The sequence below is a fragment of the Bactrocera latifrons genome, unplaced genomic scaffold, assembly GCF_001853355.1.
Source record: "Bactrocera latifrons isolate USDA-ARS-PBARC rearing strain unplaced genomic scaffold, ASM185335v1 scaffold_167, whole genome shotgun sequence".
Lineage (NCBI taxonomy): Eukaryota > Metazoa > Arthropoda > Insecta > Diptera > Tephritidae > Bactrocera > Bactrocera latifrons.
The window spans coordinates 79,703-99,133 of record NW_017535152.1 but is presented as its reverse complement, the minus strand read 5'-3'; the positions used below and the strand labels follow the sequence as shown (position 1 = coordinate 99,133).

Sequence of the window (19,431 nt, the reverse complement as noted above, 5' to 3'; positions counted from 1 at the left end):
GTACTTGACTAAAAAAACTTGTAAAATCCGCAGATCCCGAATCAAAATTACGAATTACAATCCCGAATTGCAATCCCGTATCACAATCCACAACCGCATTCCCGAGTCGCAATCACGAATCGCAATCACGAGTCACAATCCCGAATTACAATACCGAACCACAATCCTGAATTAGTATCCCGAATTACAATTCTGAGTCCCAATCCCGTTGCACACGCTATTTTTATATTTATACATAAACAAAATCAAAAAGAGCTTGCTTACCTTAGTATTTGTTGTGCGTGGCACTCCGCCCAATGCGATCGCATACACTTCCACTTCATAGGTGTCCGGTCCGGCTTCGCGATCCAACTCCTTTGCCGTTGATAATATACCTAGTTTTGTATCAATATCGAAGAGCCGATCGACTTGTTTCACCGCACCCGAACGCGCACCAGCACCGATTGCCGTTACATTAGTCACGTAATACTCGATTTCGGCGCCATCTAGGCGTGCGTTCACAGTCAATATGCTGGTACCGGTCGGTTCATTTTCGTATACCGAACCGCTTTGTTCGCGTTGATCGAACGTGGGACCCGACGCCGTGCCCGTCGTTATGATCGTTATATACGCATCGGTGCTCTTACGTTCGCTCTGCACCGCTTCGTCGGTCGCCTTCAAGGCCAACTGATAGCGCACCTCCGGCTGATCGATGACTTTACGTAGCGTTATCGCGCCCGTATTGCGATGTAGCTTGAAGAGTTCCATATTACCGCTAACCATTTCGTAGGTGACCAAACCATTGCTGGATGAATCGGCATCGCGTGCATGCACATGCATCACCGGCAGGCCGTCACGATAGTAATGGCTTTGGGCCGAGGCTGACTGCATTGGCAGGATGGCCGCATTCATGGATACGAAATTGGGCGCGTTATCATTGATATCCTCTACGATGACGGTCACAAGCTTCTCAGCAGATAGTTGGGGTTCCGGTGATTCAGCTTGATCGGTGGCGACAACAGTCAAACGGAAAGTGTCGATGCTTTCGCGATCGATTTCACGTAGTGTGTGTATGACACCGGTCACAGTGTTAATGCCAAAGTGACGACCACCCGTCTGTTCAGGGTCCTGCTTAGTGATCGAATATGTAACCTTGCCATTCAAACCGGAATCTGGATCCTCGGCAGTTACCGTAACAATGGGAGTCTTAACGGCAATACCCTCCTTGATTTGGCGCACAATGGCTGTATTTGGAAAACTTGGCGGATTATCATTTTCATCCACCACATTCACGGTGAAGACAATTGTGTGCGCCAGGCGTGGTGTACCACCATCAGCAGCGGTTATATTTAGATGATAAACGGTAGTCTCCTCATAATCAAGCGGTTTGTGCAAGTAAAGGCTACCGGAAATGGCATCGATATGGAAAGTGTCCTTGCGATTGCCGGCCGTGATGCTATAGGTCACCTGACTGTTTACGCCCAAGTCGGAGTCCGTGGCATGGAAGCGCATCAATTCCGTACCGATGCTACTCGTCTCCAGCACAGACACCTCACTCGCTGTCTGCGCAAACTGTGGCTCCACATCGTTTTCATCCAACACCTCAACTATGATTGTGGTGTTGGTGCTTAGCTGCAGCTTAACACCGGCATCGCGTGCCACCACAATCAGCTTGTACGACGACTGCTGCTCGCGATCTAGCAAACGCGCTAATGAGAGCTGCCCTGTAGCATCATCCATAAGGAAGCGTTCCTCTTCGTTGCCCGCGACAAGCGAGTAGTATACGTCACCATTCAGGCCCTCATCCACATCGATCGAATAGACGCGCATTACTTGTGTGCCGACAGCAGCGCCTTCGGATATCTGCACGCGGTAAGGAGCGCGTACAAACTGTGGCGCGTTGTCATTGACATCTGTTATGATTATCTTCACTTTGACCTTGTCGTGCAAGCGTTGCGCACCATTATCCGTAACGACAGCTTCCAAAAGCACATAGTTATTGCCATTGTTATTACCGTCGCCTATGCTTGCAGCGCCAATCGTTGACTGTCCGTTGCTTTGTCCACCCACACCGATGCCGCTGCGCCGCTGTACGAGCTCCTCGCGGTCGAATGGATGCAGCGTCTTTATGAAACCATTACGCATATCGATGTTGAAGTCTTGTTCTTGCGTTGCCAAAGCATAAATCAGCTCTGCATTGCGCCCAATGTCACGATCCACCGCCGTTAGTTTGCCGACAAACGAATCGGCCGGCTCATTTTCTGCGATGCTAAAGGTGAAGGTACTATTTGTGAACTGCGGCGCATTGTCGTTTTCATCGATGACATGTATGATTACCGGCACCACAGAGGAACGCGCCGGCATACCACCATCACGGCATGCCACTGTTAGCGCGTAATAGTCGCGCTCTTCGCGATCTAGCTGCGCGCGCACAAACAAATAACCGTCGGGAAAGACGCCGAACTTCCGCTCTGTATTGCCCTCGATTATGTCGTAGGAGATGCGACCGTTTGCGCCAAGATCCGCATCACTGGCGGCTAGCGCAAAGAAACGCGCATTCACCTTGGTCAACTCGCTCAGCGATGTTTCGTACGATGTGTGATCGAACACAGGTGTATGATCATTGACATCGGCGATGAGCACATCGATGCTATGTCGCGTTGACAATGACGGCGTGCCACCATCTGTGGCCGCCAGCTCTACATGCAGCATGGTGCCGGGTGCAGCGCGCACCGGACGTTGCAATTGTAGTACGCCGGTTGCTTCGCTAATGCGAAACTGCTCCTCGGGATTGTAGGTGAGCGTGTAGGTGACACGGCTATTCATGCCCGAATCGCGATCACGTGCGCGTGACAAGTAAACCTCTTGACCGACAGCCGCGTTCTCCGGCAACTGTATCTCACCGTCACGATCTTGTGCAAAGATCGGCGCATTATCGTTCAAATCAGCAATCGCAATGCTCACCACACATTTGCCATACGCCAGCCCAGTGCGCGCCGCCACAGTGAGCTGATACTGCGCCAACTCTTCACGATCAATGCGGCGCGCTGTACGTATACGACCGGTGCGCCGATCCACTGCAAAATTCTCATCCGCATCGCCGTAGACGATCGTATACTCAATGTTGGGTGGCAATGTCGCTTTACCAGCATGTGACTTCACCTGAACGCGACCCACCTCACGTCCTGTGTCGGCCTCTTGTTGTTCATGATCTTCGACAATTTGAAACTCATAACTGCCATATGAGTCGAACTCGAGCAACTCCATTTTGGATTGCAACACAATCTCCACCACTGCATCTAGCTCGCTGCGACGTTCGCCGTGATCCTTTGCCGAAATTTTCAACTTGTAAAGTGCCTTCGGCGATTGGCGTATATCGGTGCTGCTGCCGGCGCGTAACGTTATCGCGCCACTCCATGTATCGACGACGAAATGCCCATCGCCACCTGACTCCAGTTGGTAGGTAATTAAGGCATTATCGCCCGCATCACGATCGCTGGCAGTGACTTTCAATAGTGGCTGCTGCTGTTGCTGGTGGTGGTTGTCGCCGGCATCGTCAGGCAACGCATAAAAATAATTCTTGGGATAAAACACTGGGCTGTTGTCGTTGACATCCTCCACATTAAGATAAACAGTAGCCGTGGCCGATTGTGGTGGTGCGCCCTGATCGCGTGCGATCACAAAAATCTCATAATGCGCAATTGTCTCACGATCAAGTACGCTGCGCGTCGTTAATTGGCCAGTGAGCGAATCGAGCGCAAATTGTTGTGGATACTTGCGCTCCACACTACCCGCCAGTGTGTATGTCACCGAGCCGTTAGTGCCCTGATCGTGATCGGCGGCCGTTAGCATGGCGACCAATGTCTGCGGCGGCGTATTCTCGTTCAGCGTAACGTTGATGTGTTGTTGCGAGAATTGCGGTGCTTCATCGTTTTCATCCAGTATGGTCACTTTCAGCTGTGTGTACGCCCACTTCGGATTTGGACCGCCATCACGTGCAGAAATGCTTAGCTCGACGCTGTCCTGCACTTCGCGATCCAATGCCGCCTGCGTTGTTATCAAACCGGACGTCGAATCAATGGCAAACCATTGTTTATTATTACCCGAAACAAAGTCATACGAAATCAAAGCATTAACACCGGTATCCTCATCGGTGGCCGTAATGGAGGCCACGTACGTGCCCGGCGGTGCCAATTCACTCAGCACTGCCGAATACTCAGACTTCTCAAATACCGGCTCATGATCATTGACATCGTTGACATGGATAATTAGATGGCCCGTCGCTGTGCGCGGCGGTGCACCTTTATCGATGGCGACAACTGTCAAATTGTACTTGCCAATTTCCTCACGATCCAACACACCATTAACGCGCACAATATCAAACGACGGTGTCTTCTCCAAGCGAAAGTGGCCCAACTCATTGCCAGAGATAATGCGTAAGCTTGTCTCACCATTCAGTCCCTCATCCATATCGACCACAGAGACGGCCGCAACGACGCTGCCGTTGGCCGCATTCTCATCGACTGTTGCGAATGTGCCGGTCGGTGGGAAATACTGAAAACGTATGACCGGATCGTGATCGTTAGTGTCCACCAGATTCACGGTAACGTAAGTGCGTCCATCCTGACGCGGTGAGCCATGATCGCGCGCGAATACCGTAAAAACACAACTCTTCGGACAACTCGCACCCGGACGTGCGTAAGTTTGACAATTCTGTTGCGGACAATTCAGCAATTCGGTGGTCGAAATGACGCCAGTTTCGGGATCGACTGTAAACTGTTGTTCGGTGTCGGCCAAGTAGTAAGTGATTTTAGCATTATCACCCAGATCGTTGTCGGAGGCCATCACCTGCAATACAGGTGTGCCGGGCGGTACGGACTCATTTAGCGAAACAATGTAATCGCTGTGATCGAATATCGGTGGATTATCGTTGACATCGACAATGGTAACATTGACCATTAGGTAACCATATTTTGGTGGCTCGCCACCATCGCGCGCCGATATGTTAAGCTGATAAAACCCGCATGTTTCACGATCCAAATTGCCCGTTGTCTCCAAGTGCAGATACGATACATCGCCACTCGGGTTCGTTGTGACGGCCAAACGAAATTTGTCCTCCACATTGCCATCCACAATACGATAATCATCCGTAACGCTATTCTCACCAATATCGCAATCGGTGGCGGCATCCAGTAGCAGGCGCGTGCCCGTGGCCGCGCTCTCCGAGAACGACACCGCGATGCTGGGTTCGGGAAACTCGGGCGCATTATCATTCAAGTCCAGCACAACAATACGCACCTCAATTGGATATGTGGGTTGCGAGGAGAGCACAACCAAGTCGTAACGATCGCGCATGCCCTCACGATCCAACACCATATTCGTCTTTATCTCGCCCGTCACCTGATCGAGCGTAAATTCACGTGGCGGTTCATTGAAACGGTAAGTGAAATCGGGTTTGGTCGGTATGAAACCGACGACTGTGCCGCGCGGTTGGCCCTCCAACACCTCGAATTGTGCGCTCGTATCCACCGCACGCGACTGCATCAGTCCGCTAACACCGTCAGCACCCGCCGAGGAGCGTCGACGTGGAAACGCCAGCACACTATAGTGTGCTATGGGGCCGGACGCGCTCGCACCAAAACCAACCGCTGCACCATATGCACCTGGCGGCTGGCGTTGGCTCTGGCATGGCGTTGGCCAAGCGCACAGCGCAAATATCAGGCAAATAAGTGGCACAACTTTGCTTAAGACTAAATTATGTTGGCGCTGACGTGTTGCTGCTGGCGCATAAGCAGCCGTTCGTACCGACTCTATGCGCGTTTGTGGCGTAATTTTGCAGTCTTCTTGTGTTTTTTGAAATTTCTGCGTTGCATTGACTTCTGCAACAGTAAGAGCAACGGTGCCGGTTAATACGCTCGTCGGCTTCGCGGTGCGCTTTGTTGCACGTGTTGCTGTTGTGGAAAAAGGGAAACTAACGCCAGCAGTGCGCCTGCTGTGTACGGCCGGACGGCTGACATTTGTGGCAATCGCAGAAATGAAGATATCGTTACAATTTGGCTGATTTGTCATGCTGTAAGTGCGCGTCTGTGCTGCTGCGCTCGCATTTGCGTCTGTGGCCGTGACCAGTTTGACGGCTTGTCCGCGTCGCCGTCCAGCGTAGTGCGCAACGTTTGCAGGCAAATATTTCGCGTTGCTGCAGCACATCATAATGTGGCTGCGCCTTTGAAGACTGCCAATTGGCGGTCCTTTACACTCCTCAACTGTTCTTTATTACACTATGTTGCTTTTGCAATAGTTTTTGTTGTTTTTGCACTTGTTTTTGTATTTGTTGTAATCTATGTGGTATGCGGACTTCGCTGAGTACGCTACGCCCGTGTGACGCTGTGCTATTTGCTGTGCGCTGCTGCTTATTGTTTGCGCCTTCTGGAATTCGCTCACGTTTTTGCCTTTTGTTGTAAACACTTAGTCGCTGTTGCTGCTTTATGTGTTGCTCGCTGTGTTGTTGTTGCTGCTGCTGCTGCTCGATTTCTATTCGCTGTGGAATGCGCAAACTCGAGGCCATTAGTGTACCCAATGCGATAAGTTCTGGCGATTGGTTTCATTTTATTCCCCTCCGCCGCTCAGACATTTTCACTATTGCACACAAACCACACACACATAGACACATACGCTTATGCAAACACAATCACAACTAAACACTTGTGTACGATATTCAACTATTTTCCACTTTTATAAATATACTTTGGGTAATTTATGATGATGAGGGTACGACGTCGTCCGTCAGCCTCAGTGCCGCCATGCGATTTTCACTTTTTTCTTTCACTTATTTTCTTGTTTTGTTGTAGGTTTAGGTATTTTTTCAGCTACTTTGTTGTTGTTGGTACGTACACTTTTTTGCACTTAGCACTTACGCGAGCAACGCTGCAATGGCGGTGACAGGAAGCCAGCCAAATCGACGGAAATCACACAGAAGTCATTAAAAAAATCTGAAAATAAAGCGAATATGAGCGAATTAGAATAGAAAGCAGTTATCTTTGTAGCTGAAGATTATAAAAATAATATTATATATATTTATAATAACTCATTACAAACGAGAGGCGGTAGTTACAACTACTAGTTAGAGCGCTTAGCTGTGTCTAAGCCAATTATCACATTAATTAAGAGCATAAAGCTTATTATGCTTTAACACAAACTGTATATATATATACAAATATACATGCATATATACTATATACCTCGCACTGGGTTATTCACGAAGTTTGTAACAACCAAAAGTAAGCAAAGGAGTCTTTCAAAGTACAATATATATGCTTTTACTTAGCCATATCCGTCTGTCTACATATAGAGATATCGTTCTACATTTTTGCACATGGCCTTTTCTCACTAAGAAGCTGCTCATTTGTCGGAACAAAGCAAATCGGACAACTATAGCGTATAGCTGTCATATAAACTGAACGATCGAAATCAAATTCTTATATAGAAAACTTATTAATTTGACAAGATATCTTCACGAAATTTGGTACAGTTTATCGTTCAAAGCAATGCTGCAATAACTAAAGAAATTTTCCAGATCGGATTGCCCTATGATATAGCTGTCATATAATTTGAATGAACAAAATCAAGTTGGTGTATGAACGACTTTTATGTTTGGCAAGTTATCTTAATGAAATTTTATACAGATTATTACCCAAAGCAAAGTCACAATATCTGAAGAAAATTTCCAGATTGAATGTCCGTAGTATATAGCTGCCATACAAACTGAACAACCAAAATTTAATGCTTGTATGAACAAATTTTTGGTTTGCAAGATATCTGCATGAAATTTGGTACAGCTTATCACAAAATGCAACGCTACAATTTCTGAAGAAATGTTCCAGATCGCACTACTATATCATGTAGTTGTAATACAATTTGCACGAACAAAATCAAATTCTTGTATGAAAAACTTTTTTGTTTGGTAAGATAATTTCCTGAAATTTGGTACAGCTTATCGCCCAAAATAACACCACAATATATGAAGATTTTGCAGGTCGGCCCTCTATATGTTTCAGCTGCCATACAACTTGAATGCACAAAATCGCTTTCTTGTACAGAAACTAATTTATTTGTGTAGGGTATACTAGCTCCGTTGCTAATAGAAGTTTATGATTGTTGAAGTTTATGATTTTCTTAAAATACTCATCATCATTCATCTATAATATTTTCTGCTCTCTCCAAGCATGAAACATGTGCGCTTATGCGCCGACTCATAGCTAATCAGCGGCGCGTTCAAGCGCTTAGCCAAGCTAAACAAGCCACACAAGTTGGCGCTACTATTTTCAACACCATAAATCAACATAATTAAGTTCAAGTACAGCAACAGTCAATTTGTCGCACGATACGGGAACAATGACTTGTCTCAATAGAATGAAAATTAGTTATTATAATATAAAAATACAGTTATCACATTTATAGTTTTCGATACCTGATTTTATTTTAGGATTGGTGCCTCTAGCGACTGAAGTGGCATGTGTGTATGTATATATTTGTATAAGTTGCTTACAAATATTATTATAAGTAGCCACTTATATGTTTCCCAAACTGTTAAAAATTGGTTTACAGCACAATTTACTTACAAAAAGTCCAGTAAATAGCCTTTAATCTATTTATTAGGTTGTCTAAAAAGTCTTGCGCTAGTTGGCGCTGAGAGCGCGTAGTTAATAGTTTTATTCCTCACATCGGGTCATGCATTTTTGGAAAGATCATTTCAGACGCTAACACTTGTTTGACTGATTGTCGTTTCTTTTAAGTCGTTCGTGAGTTATAGCGTCGCAAACTTGGAGTAAAATAAAGAGAAAATACGGCATATTTTACAGTACTACTACGATAAAGGCAAAAATGCATCTCAAGCGGCCAATAAAATTTGTGCAGTTTAGGGACCCGATACAGTTTCCATTTCCACCGCACAACGATGGTTTCAACGTTTTCGTTCTGGTGTAGAGGTGGTCGAAGATGTGCCACGCTCCGGAAGGCCTGTCGCCGAAAATTGCGATAAAATCGCTGAATTGGTCGAAAGAGACCGGCAAAGTAGCAGCCGTAGCATCGGTCAAGAGCTGGGCATGAGTCATAAAAAAAAATGTTATGAACAATTGAAAATTCAATAAAAGTACCGCAAAAATACCGCCAGACTTTTTCGACAACCTAATATAACCAGTTTACAGGTTATCGAGATCGCAGCTTAAGTCTTTTGTATAGCTTCGGATCAAGCATACACAGTGCGCTTTAAACATCCGCTAAGAGCTCATCCTTAAACGTAACACATTTTTCTATAAACATTCATATATTTAATCGTTTAGTTTAATTTATGCGTAATTTTCAAATATACAACCTGCACCATATTTATATTCTAAGCTATAATCACAAGGCCAGACAGCCTAATTAAATGTTGCCGTTCCAGCTCAAAATGTAGCGCTAAACGTTTGCTCTATTTCACAGTGTTCGATTTTTTCTACAGAATTTGAGTAATCCTTGAAAAATGTGTACCAAATCGAACAACTAAATTATAGCAAACAAAAACAAGTGAAGTTTGATGCGCGCTGCCGCTGCTAATGAACGCGTTTGGCAAAACGAAAACAAAACAAAGCAAGCGCAGCCATAAAAATGATCGCCACAGCAACAATTTGCCAATACAAACAGCGGCGCTGCTCCAACACATATTGCTGCCGTGTTATATTTTTGGACCTTTTTCGGTATCGGCGACTTCGGTGTGTGGTTTTCAGCAGCCAACACCAGCGCGTCCGGCACTATTGCGCTCACCGGTGAATTTTAGTTTGCTTGCTACTCTTTTTTTGTATAAGTAGCGGCTGCTTGTTGTTGTGTGGCTGCTGCTAATGAATGGTTCTTGTTCATGTTGGCATTTTCGCTTGTTTTATCTTTTGTCTGCGTTGCTTGGCTGTCTAAGTTGGGTATAAATGGTTTTGGGATGCCAATAGAAATTGGCAGTCCAGTCTGCGTTTTTGCGCGTCTCGGCTGCTTAGGTGCACCTAACCAGATTTATAACCAGATTTTGAGTATATATGTATATTTGCATGTGCTCGCATGCAAATACCTTAAGCGCTGTGAAGGCTGCTTATTTGTTTTGGCAATGAAAGTGTTGGCTTTTAGAGATTCTAGAACGGATATAGAAGTGTGAAAAGGAAGTTGTCAGATAAATAACAAATGGCGGAATTATTAAAAATCCAGAGACAGAGAGTGTGAGTAGAAAATTGCTGAAGTTTTAGTAGGACTTTTGGTCGGACGCAAGCATATAATTTGCTTGGAAGAAATGGTATGACACTCAAGCGTAAATAAATACTATTAATACGAGTACTATAGCACATTTAGAACACTTTTATATACCTTGCACAAGTTTTTAAGAACTGAGTATATAGCTGCCATACAAACTGATCGATAAAAATTCAGTCCTTGTATGGACAGCCTTTTTAATCAGCGAGATATCTTCACGAAACTTGGCACGGAAAATTGCCTTTAGCAATGATTCAATCGCTGAACAAATTGTTCAGATCAGACTACTATAGCATATAGCTGCCATACAAACTGATCGATCAAAATCAAATTCTTGTATTGAAAACACTTTTATTTGGCGAGGTATCTTCACGATATTTGGTAAAGGTCATTGCCTTAAGCAATGGTGTAATCTATGAAGAAATTCTTCTGATCGGACTACTATAGCATATAGCTGTCATACAAACTGATCGATCAAAATCCATTCCCTGTAGGGAAAACTTTTTATTTAACAAGATATCTTCCCCAATTTTTTCCTACATTACTTTCCAAAGCAACGGTACAATCTAATAAGAAATTATTTAGATCGGACTTCTATAGCAAATAGCTTTCATTCAAATTGAACGATCGACGTCAAGTGATTATATGAAAATCTTCAGGAAAATCACCGAAGTTAAGGTATTTTCATGTTTTAAATATTAATAGTTTCGAAATAATGTTATAAATATAAATTTTAGTAGTTTTTTTTAAGAAAAGGATCAATTCGGGGCTTCTTAAATGTTTATAGAAATTATTTGGAAACTTCTACGTTCACTCGTAACGCCTATTGGACCAAAAACCAACGGTAAAACCAGTTTGGAACCATTGTACGAGCAAATACTTTTCACCAAAAAAGAGATATAGAAAGAAGAAGGAAGTAAAAAGGATAAAAAACTGAAAGTACGCCATAAGTGTATGAAAAAACCTCACAAGTTCAAGAGAACAGCATTCTAATCGTTGCTTACAAGTGGCAGCAGAAGTTCCCAGCTTCGCACTACAAAAACACTGCGCCAACAAACACACAAAGCTACAAGTAACAAAAAAAACCTTGCACAAAGCAAACAAAGTGATAATGAAGTGCACAAGAAACTGTCGAGAAAACGAGCAACAGGAGCGCAAAAAAAATCCAAATGAAAAAAAAGACATAAAACAACACGCCAGTATCAAAAGCGCACATTGAAACCACCAAAAATCACTGCGCAAAATTGCGAAATTAGAGAAACAATAGAAGAGGAGAAGAGTTGCAGAGGCAGTCGAATGTAAGACCATGCGGCAACGTCATTGGCGCACAAATCTTCGTAAGCAATTGCGGAATTTTATACCCTTTCGCTGCGCGTCATGGGCCTGTCGGCAGGAGCAGCAGACACAGTTTTTTCGGTCCAATAAAAGCAACAATGTAGTCAAGCATCAAATATGCTCACACCAACGAACTGCTTTGCAGATCATACTCACATAGCTCTCTACATATGTTTCGCTACATACATATATGAGTATAGTGTGTGTATATATGAGCATGTTTTCTTTGCTGTGCATCACAGCCAGTTCGTAGAAATATTCACTAAAATCTTAGCACAAACACACTGACGCGCAGTCGCGCGCGCGCACATCAAACACCTCTAACAGTCGAACAGCACGAAAAAAGGCAGACAAGCGAAAACAGGAATTTCGCTATGTAGTTGTTGAAATTCAAGGAATTTTGTTTGAATCCTTGCTGCCGCTGTGCCGTTGTGCCAGTTTTACCTGTCCACCGTCTGCTGTGTCAACTAACATGGCTGTCGATCGTCGATCGCCGATCTGCGTCCAGGCTATTTCACTTTTATTGCCACCATATGAGCACTGTTCCTATTACGCCACACTTGTTCGTGGCATTTGCCGTGTGTTTGGTTGTTTGTTCGTCGGCGTTGTTTGCTTTGCTGCGCCAATATTTGTCGTTTGTGATTTTCGGCTTGCTGTGCGCGTTCGAAGTGTTCGAAATCCATTTAAAATGAATTTCTATTGACTTAGGTTCAGACCTATCGGTTTGGCGTTAAATCATTTTCACATTTGGTGTATAAATTTGTAATTTAGTCGAAAATAGTTAGTGTTTTGTATTTCAAATGCATTTTTCTTTACTGTTGCTAATATAAATACGCTCAAATAAGAGGCTTTAGTTTTTGAGGCAGCCGGAGACATGTAATATTTGCAGACGTAACTCTCATGAAAGTGTTATTTCAAATACTGAGGCTCAAAGGTTATATAATATTGCAAAGTGGTATAAGTTCCAAAAGAATTATGGTAACCATTGTTATTATCCTGATTTCAAAACAGGATTTGTTAGATATTTAACAAATTCTTTGAACTCAATCGTCGCTGGCTTGTTGGCATATAGCATAGACATAGTCTACCGGCGCCAAATCGCACGATAACACGTTCACCAAACTTGGTTTTCAATAAATCGGTTGTGACATTCGCTGTGTGACTTGTGGCGCCGTTATGTTGAAACCACACATTGTCCAAGTCCATATCATGCAGTTCGGGTCAAACATATTCGGTTATCATTGAGCGGTAGCGATTCCCATTCACAATAACGTGTCGGTCTTGATCATCACGAAAGAAGTATGGCTGATTGATTTTTCGGAATACAATGACGAAGCCATTCAGCCAGAAGTGACCCTCACCACTGAAGATGATTTTTCGATAAAAAAAATTCCGGATCATTGACAAGTTGTTGCTCAGCCCAATTCACGAACATATTCTGGCGGTCAAGCGGCTTTAATTCTTGCTTCAACTTCATTTTGGACGAATCGAGCTTAAAATCTTTTCGCAAAATTCGCCACAACAACATCTCAAATATGTCCAACGATTGAGAACGACGGTGAGAGACTGATTTAAATTCTTAATATTCTCGACGAAAACATTTTGTACTGTGCCTGTGGATTCAAATGTTTCCACTTGCAACTATGCTCATTCAATTTATCGAAGATTTTGCGGAAGAATCTTGGTTTGCCGGCTTTTGATGGATGGGCCCATAAAGGAGTTAATCACCGATCCCGATTTACACAGGAAAACTTTGTTCAGCGTTCTTCGCTCACTTTTGGTTAACTAGCTTCGTTAATAAACAATATTTTCACTTTTGGTGTGATGAATCAATCACTATTTGGTCTATTTTATAGGCAGAGGACATCATTGATCCACATTTCTTCAAAAATGAAGTCATAATGGTATAGATTAATGACTTTTGTCGTGTTTGAATTGGCGCATGTTGCTGTGAGCGAACCTATACTGCCAACTTTTAGTGGTGGCCTGTGTCGTAGCCTCCAAGATCGGGTGATTTAAAACTGCTGGACTAATTTTGGTGGCGATACGTGAAGACATTGGTCTAAGTGATAAGCCCGAGGCGATTGATGCCTTGAAAAATAATATTTGGTACCGCCTTCAAATGAATCCAAAAATAATCGCAGTATCGGTTTTCTTGCTGAAAAACGAATCATTGCACAACTACTAGAAACTACCGGTAAACACCAATATTCTCATAAACAAGTAAACCCAACTTTTACTTTCAGAGCGACAAATTAATAGACGCTTTTATGCGCAATTCATTAACACTTAATGAGCGTGAAAACAAAACGGTAATCACATGCGACCTGCCACAGCAATTAACAGTTTAGTAAGTTGCAATCATCACACGTGTCGAATCATAGAGCGGAACGGAACGATAGTGTGGTGCCTTATGGCGAATAATGAAAAAATAAAATGCACAAATGCTCGAGGAAAGCTTTAAACGAAAAGCATTTTCATAATCAGCCGAGCATGGTCTGCGCACACGCAGCGGCATTGTGGTGTGAGAAAGGTGGAGAAGGGAAATGGTGAGTTCCAAAGGCAAACAAAAAAATTGTTAATTTCGTGAGCATTCTTCACAAATGCAAAAGGTTCCATACAAGAACTTGATTTTGGTCGGTAAATTTGTATGACAGCTATATGCTATAGTAGTCCGATCTACACAATTTTCTTCGGAGATTAAATCGCTGCCTTGGATAATCATTCGCACCAAATTTCTTGAAGATATCTCGTCAAATAAAAAAGATTTTCATACAAGCATTTGCTTTCGACTGTCCAGTTTGTATGTCAACTATAAGCTATAGTCTTTAGATCCAAAAAATTTCTTCGGAAATTGCATCAATTGCTTAAGTTAATGGCCCTTGTCAAATTTCATGAAGATATCTCGGCAAATGAAAAAGCTTTCCATATAGGCACTTGAGTCTGGTTTTCAGTTTGTATGACAGCTATATGCTATTGTGGTCCAATATTCTTCATTCCGACAATTAACAGCTTTTTGTGGAGAAAATGACGGTTGCCAAATTTCAGATCGATATCTAAAAAGCTGAGCGAAAAATTTGTAATGACTTGTCATTGACCTTTAGAGCCTGTCATAGTCAAATCAAAAAGTGTTAACTTTTTTTAAATTAGAAAATATTATATAAAAAATATATATTTTGTTGAAACAGCGCAATCACATCTCATTTTTATTTCCGAAAATTTCGAACTTTTTCCACTCAAAATGTTGACTCAACACTGGCTGCTCGCTGTGAGACTTTCCTGCCCTTTCAACTATGCCCGTGTATAGTTTGCTGCCATTATTTAAAAACATTGCTGAGCTGTAATTAAGATTGCACACAACAACAACAACAAATGCATGCATTCATAATTGAGTGCAAAAACAAAGCCATGATCAAAATAGAGTATCGAAAAAACTCCACACACATAATTTATGCGACTAACAACAACAAACAACAATTTTGAAGGCACTATACGTTGTTGTTAATTTTGTTGATATAGTTGTTGCTTTTGTTTTCGTCCAGCTTGTGCAGCTTGTGGCTTAAATGCGAATATGATGTGCTGTCGATTTTATTAGTCACATGTTGTAGTTGTTGCTATTGTTGTCGGCCCTGCCCTGCCGCTTCTTAATTACCAACTTCAATTCAATTTTAAAACCATTTTCGAGACGCTTAAAATTTTCACTTTAGCATAAACTGTATCCGGCAGTCGCACACACACACACATACACAGTAACTTGTAGTACAAAAACAACACACTAGAAACCAAACCGAAGCCGCCACGACAAGTGAGCATTGCCGAAATCAGCTGCAGCAACTTAAATGGGAGAGAAAATTAAACAAAAAACAAAAAAATTATAAAACAAAAACAACAGCAAAATATGCCACAAAAAACATATGCAACTCCTTTGGGGCGTTCTTTGCTGCTTTGGTCATTTTGTTGCATTCAACGCGGAGCGAAAGGCAAACGTAACAACAACAACACAGGAGCACACCAAGAATTATGATGAATTTGTTCTTAGCATGCACAAGTTGTAGCAGCGCCGCCGAATCGCGAATTTCGTATGCAACAGTCGTTGAGGGGTGTGTTGCCGCCGCAGTGTTGGCCGCAAAAAACGCACCGAGTCCGAGCAGCAAGAAAACTGAGTCCGAAATTGCGAAATATCCTAATAAAAATTCCCGTCTCACCCTGCTCTGCGCCTTTCGTGCAACTTTTTGTGCCACCGAAAAGATTGTGTTGATTGTTGGCGCGACGGCTGGCGGCATTTGCGGGTTGTACATTTCATTATTTGCCACACAAAAATTTCTCCTCACATTAGACCAAACGCACGTCAGTGCGGGGCACTCACACTTACACAGGTACACACATGGGTGGAGTAGCAGTGTTGCATATTTGTACAGCCGTTTGTTGCATGCTGCAAGTTTAGTGTGTAGTTCTTCGTTTTCCTGTTTTGCTTAAATTTTCGGCAAATATCGTTGGTGGACACAGTAGCAATGGCCAAGGACCCGGCGTGGCAAACAGAAGCATTTTAAGATATTCTCAAAAGCTTGCGCATTTCAATGCGATAAATACCGTTGAGGCAAACATATAGCCACTTTTAATGAGTTGCTTTAAGGCGAAAGCAGAGACAGTGTGTTGTGTTAAGCGAAGATAGGCACCAAGGCATTTATCTTGATTGTGAGTGGTCAGTTTGTATGACAGCTATATGCTATAGTGCTCCGAATTGAATAATACCTTCGGAGATTGTAGCATCACTTCCACAAATAATATACGCTAAATTTCGTACAAATACCTTGACAAATAAGAGAGCTTTCCATACAAGAATTTATTTCGAACATTCAGTTTGTTTGGCAGCTATATGCAATAGTGGTCCGATCTGAATAATTTGGATTTCGGATATTGTATCGATGTCTTGAGTAACAATCTATGTAAAATTTCATGAAGATATCTTGACAAATAAAAGAGTTTTTCATACAAGGACTTAATACCGATCATTTGGTTCCTATGGCAGCTAAATGTTATAGTGGTCCGATCTGTATAATTTCTTCGAAAATAATAGCGTTTCTTTGAAAAAAATATACGCCAAATTTCGTTAAGATATCTCGAGAAAGAAAAAAGTTTCCATACAACGACTGCATTTTGATCGATCGCTTTGTATGACAGCTATAGCTTATAGTAATCGGATATCGCCTGTTTTGACAAATGAGCAGTTTCTTGGAAAGTAAAGGACTTGTGCAAATTTTCAGATCAATATCTGAAAACCTGAGAGACTAGTTAGCTTAATGCAGACAGTTGGATATGGCAAAATCCACTCAGAGGAATTTTACCGCAAAAAAATATTATTAAGTGGTTATATTGACTTCAGCTGCGTAACAGTAGCAGCTGAGTATCAACTATTTACTTCGTCGTTTACTTTTGGAGTTGGATCCAGAAGAGAGCTGTAATTTTCGGCATGTCATGACATAAGTTTAGACTGATAAAAATTTAGATGGCACTGTGCGCAGGACCACTTCCCCAGCCAGATTCGTAAGCACTTTCTTGCTACAATCAGCATTACAATGTGTGGAGCATATTTAATTTTTCGGCAAGTATCGCTTCTTTGCCGACTTCAGCGCTGCCATTGCGCAAGCGCCCTTCTCCAAAGCCACCATACGCCAGCTTTTGCCGTCATTAAGCCAAGCGCAGCTTGTAGACACTACTGGGTAGCAGATAACCACATATGTCCATTGTCAATGCATCGCCTGTATTTCCACTTAATTTTGATTTCACGTGTTGTTTTGTTGTTTTTGCGTAAATGATTGTTGCAACTGTGAGACGCTTAAAAGTGAATTTCAAAAATTCGCAGTTGATTTTAAGTTGCAACGCACGCATGCAACGAATGTACAAATGAGTGGTTGCATAGTTATTATTGTTGTTATGGTTGTTAGTGTTTTTGCTGTTGTTGTTGCTGCTGTTGCGCATTCACAATTTTTATGATGAACGCTGCCGCCGCTGTCAGTGCGCTCAAATCGCTGACAAAACGAATAATTGCAAACATCAATAAAAATTTAAACAAAAAAATACAACAACAACAATACAAAACACAAAAAACGAAATTTAGCGAAAATTCATTAAAGACAAGCGGCCAGCGTTTGTTGAATGCGTGCAGCTTGCCAAAAAAAATCGAAAAAAAAAACTTTAAATCAAAGACGAAAACTGAAATTCAAGCAACAACAAAAACAATACTACGACATAACAGCACAGCAACGACAGCGACATAAAACATCCAAATAACCCGAAAAAGGCTGTCTACAGCAAATTAGCATTCTTGGGCAATTCTTGCGAGAACTCGACAATTTCGTGCGCCGCTTACCAACCTGGCACTGCCGCCTGGCCGCTAGCCGCTAGCCGCTGATGAGTGCGCGCCAAACAAAGAAAAATGGCAAAAAGCAAACGACAGCTCCGCTACATTTTCGCCAAAATTTTGCAACACAATTTTATATCAACATATTTCCAATAAAAACTCCGTACATGCTAACACACGCACTCACACACCGCGAAGACTTAAGCAACAAACTTGATTTAACGCAATTCATTGCCATTTTTAATTGTCGGTCAAGTACGCCGAACGGCGCATTGCATATCGGCCCCGCGCGTCTCCCGGCGCTGTCACATTTTCTCACTGCTCAAAGCTCACTTCGCCGGCCGCGAGTCGGCGGCGCGGTGGCACGGTGGCTGCGTCAAAGCGCAATTGCGCTAAGTATGCTCAAGAATGGTAGCATAAAATTTGTAACGCGTCTGTTAAACTGTTCGCTTTATGGCGCTACAATTTTTATAGTCGCCGTTGGTTGTTGTTTTTACAGCTTCGCTGCTGTTTTTTGTATTTTTTATTTTTTGCTGACGACTGGTTTGTTGTTATAAAATTTATGCTGCGCTACATTTTTCTTGATTTGCAGACTGACAATCTTTGTGTTTGTACTTGTTGTTGTTGTTGTCGTTGTGTGCTTTATTGTTACAGTTTAAGTTTCGCAGTTTTCGTTCTGTATGCCTACTATGTCTTTGACCCCCTACCACACGCTAGCATCCTCACTCAGATTTTATTATACCCAACGTACGTTGAACTGCGGCGCTTCATTTGAAAGTAAGCGCCACAGCCTCAGCCGTGTTAGACGAAAATTTGTGTGCGCCATAAAAAAGGAGAAGTCAGTTAATTGCTTCACATGTTCTCTGGGGGGGCTATTGTTACTTTAATGTTTGTTTTGCCGTTTTGCAACACTGCCGCAGACTAAGTAACAAGCCTTACAGTAACCGTTTTATTTTTAATATATACCGTAATTAATTTACGATTGTAAAAATTGGGTTAACTGTAAAATAGCCGGAAAGAATGTTGCACTTCTTTCTGAATGACACACTCGCAATGTGGCATAGTGACACAAAGTGTGTGGCAAGTATCTGTAAAGTGGTCTTAAGTGCAAATATATTCGCTGAAATTTATGTGCCTGATGAAATATTGCAGTCTGAAGACTTTAATAAATATAGACGTATATATTTATATACATATACATGTACATATGTATATAGCATTTAGTAGTATATAGCCATATACAAGTACTTATGCATTATGTGTAATATTTATTAAGGCGCGAACAAGGGTTGAACAATTTTTGGGATTGCGGCCTGAAATTTTTCACAAGTTTTTTTTCACCAAGTAGCTACTTTTTTGAGAAACCCGCCGATAACCGTTAACTACAGCATATAGCTACCATACAAACTGAGCCATCAAACTCAAGTCCTTATATGAAAAACTTTTTTATTTAACAAGGCATCTTAATAAAATTAGGCACCCGTTATTGCCTA

General features: G+C 42.5%; 1 protein-coding gene across 1 annotated transcript in view; it reads right to left on the bottom strand.

The window, feature by feature from the left end:
- LOC108966623 (cadherin-related tumor suppressor) overlaps positions 1–19,431 on the bottom strand; it is a gene marked incomplete in the record, with an annotated part of 299,387 nt that overhangs the window by 259,560 nt on the left and 20,396 nt on the right. Inside the window, 1 exon segment of the mRNA XM_018929619.1 lies at positions 265–6,965. Within this exon segment, the coding sequence (XP_018785164.1) occupies positions 265–6,186 (5,922 nt within the window).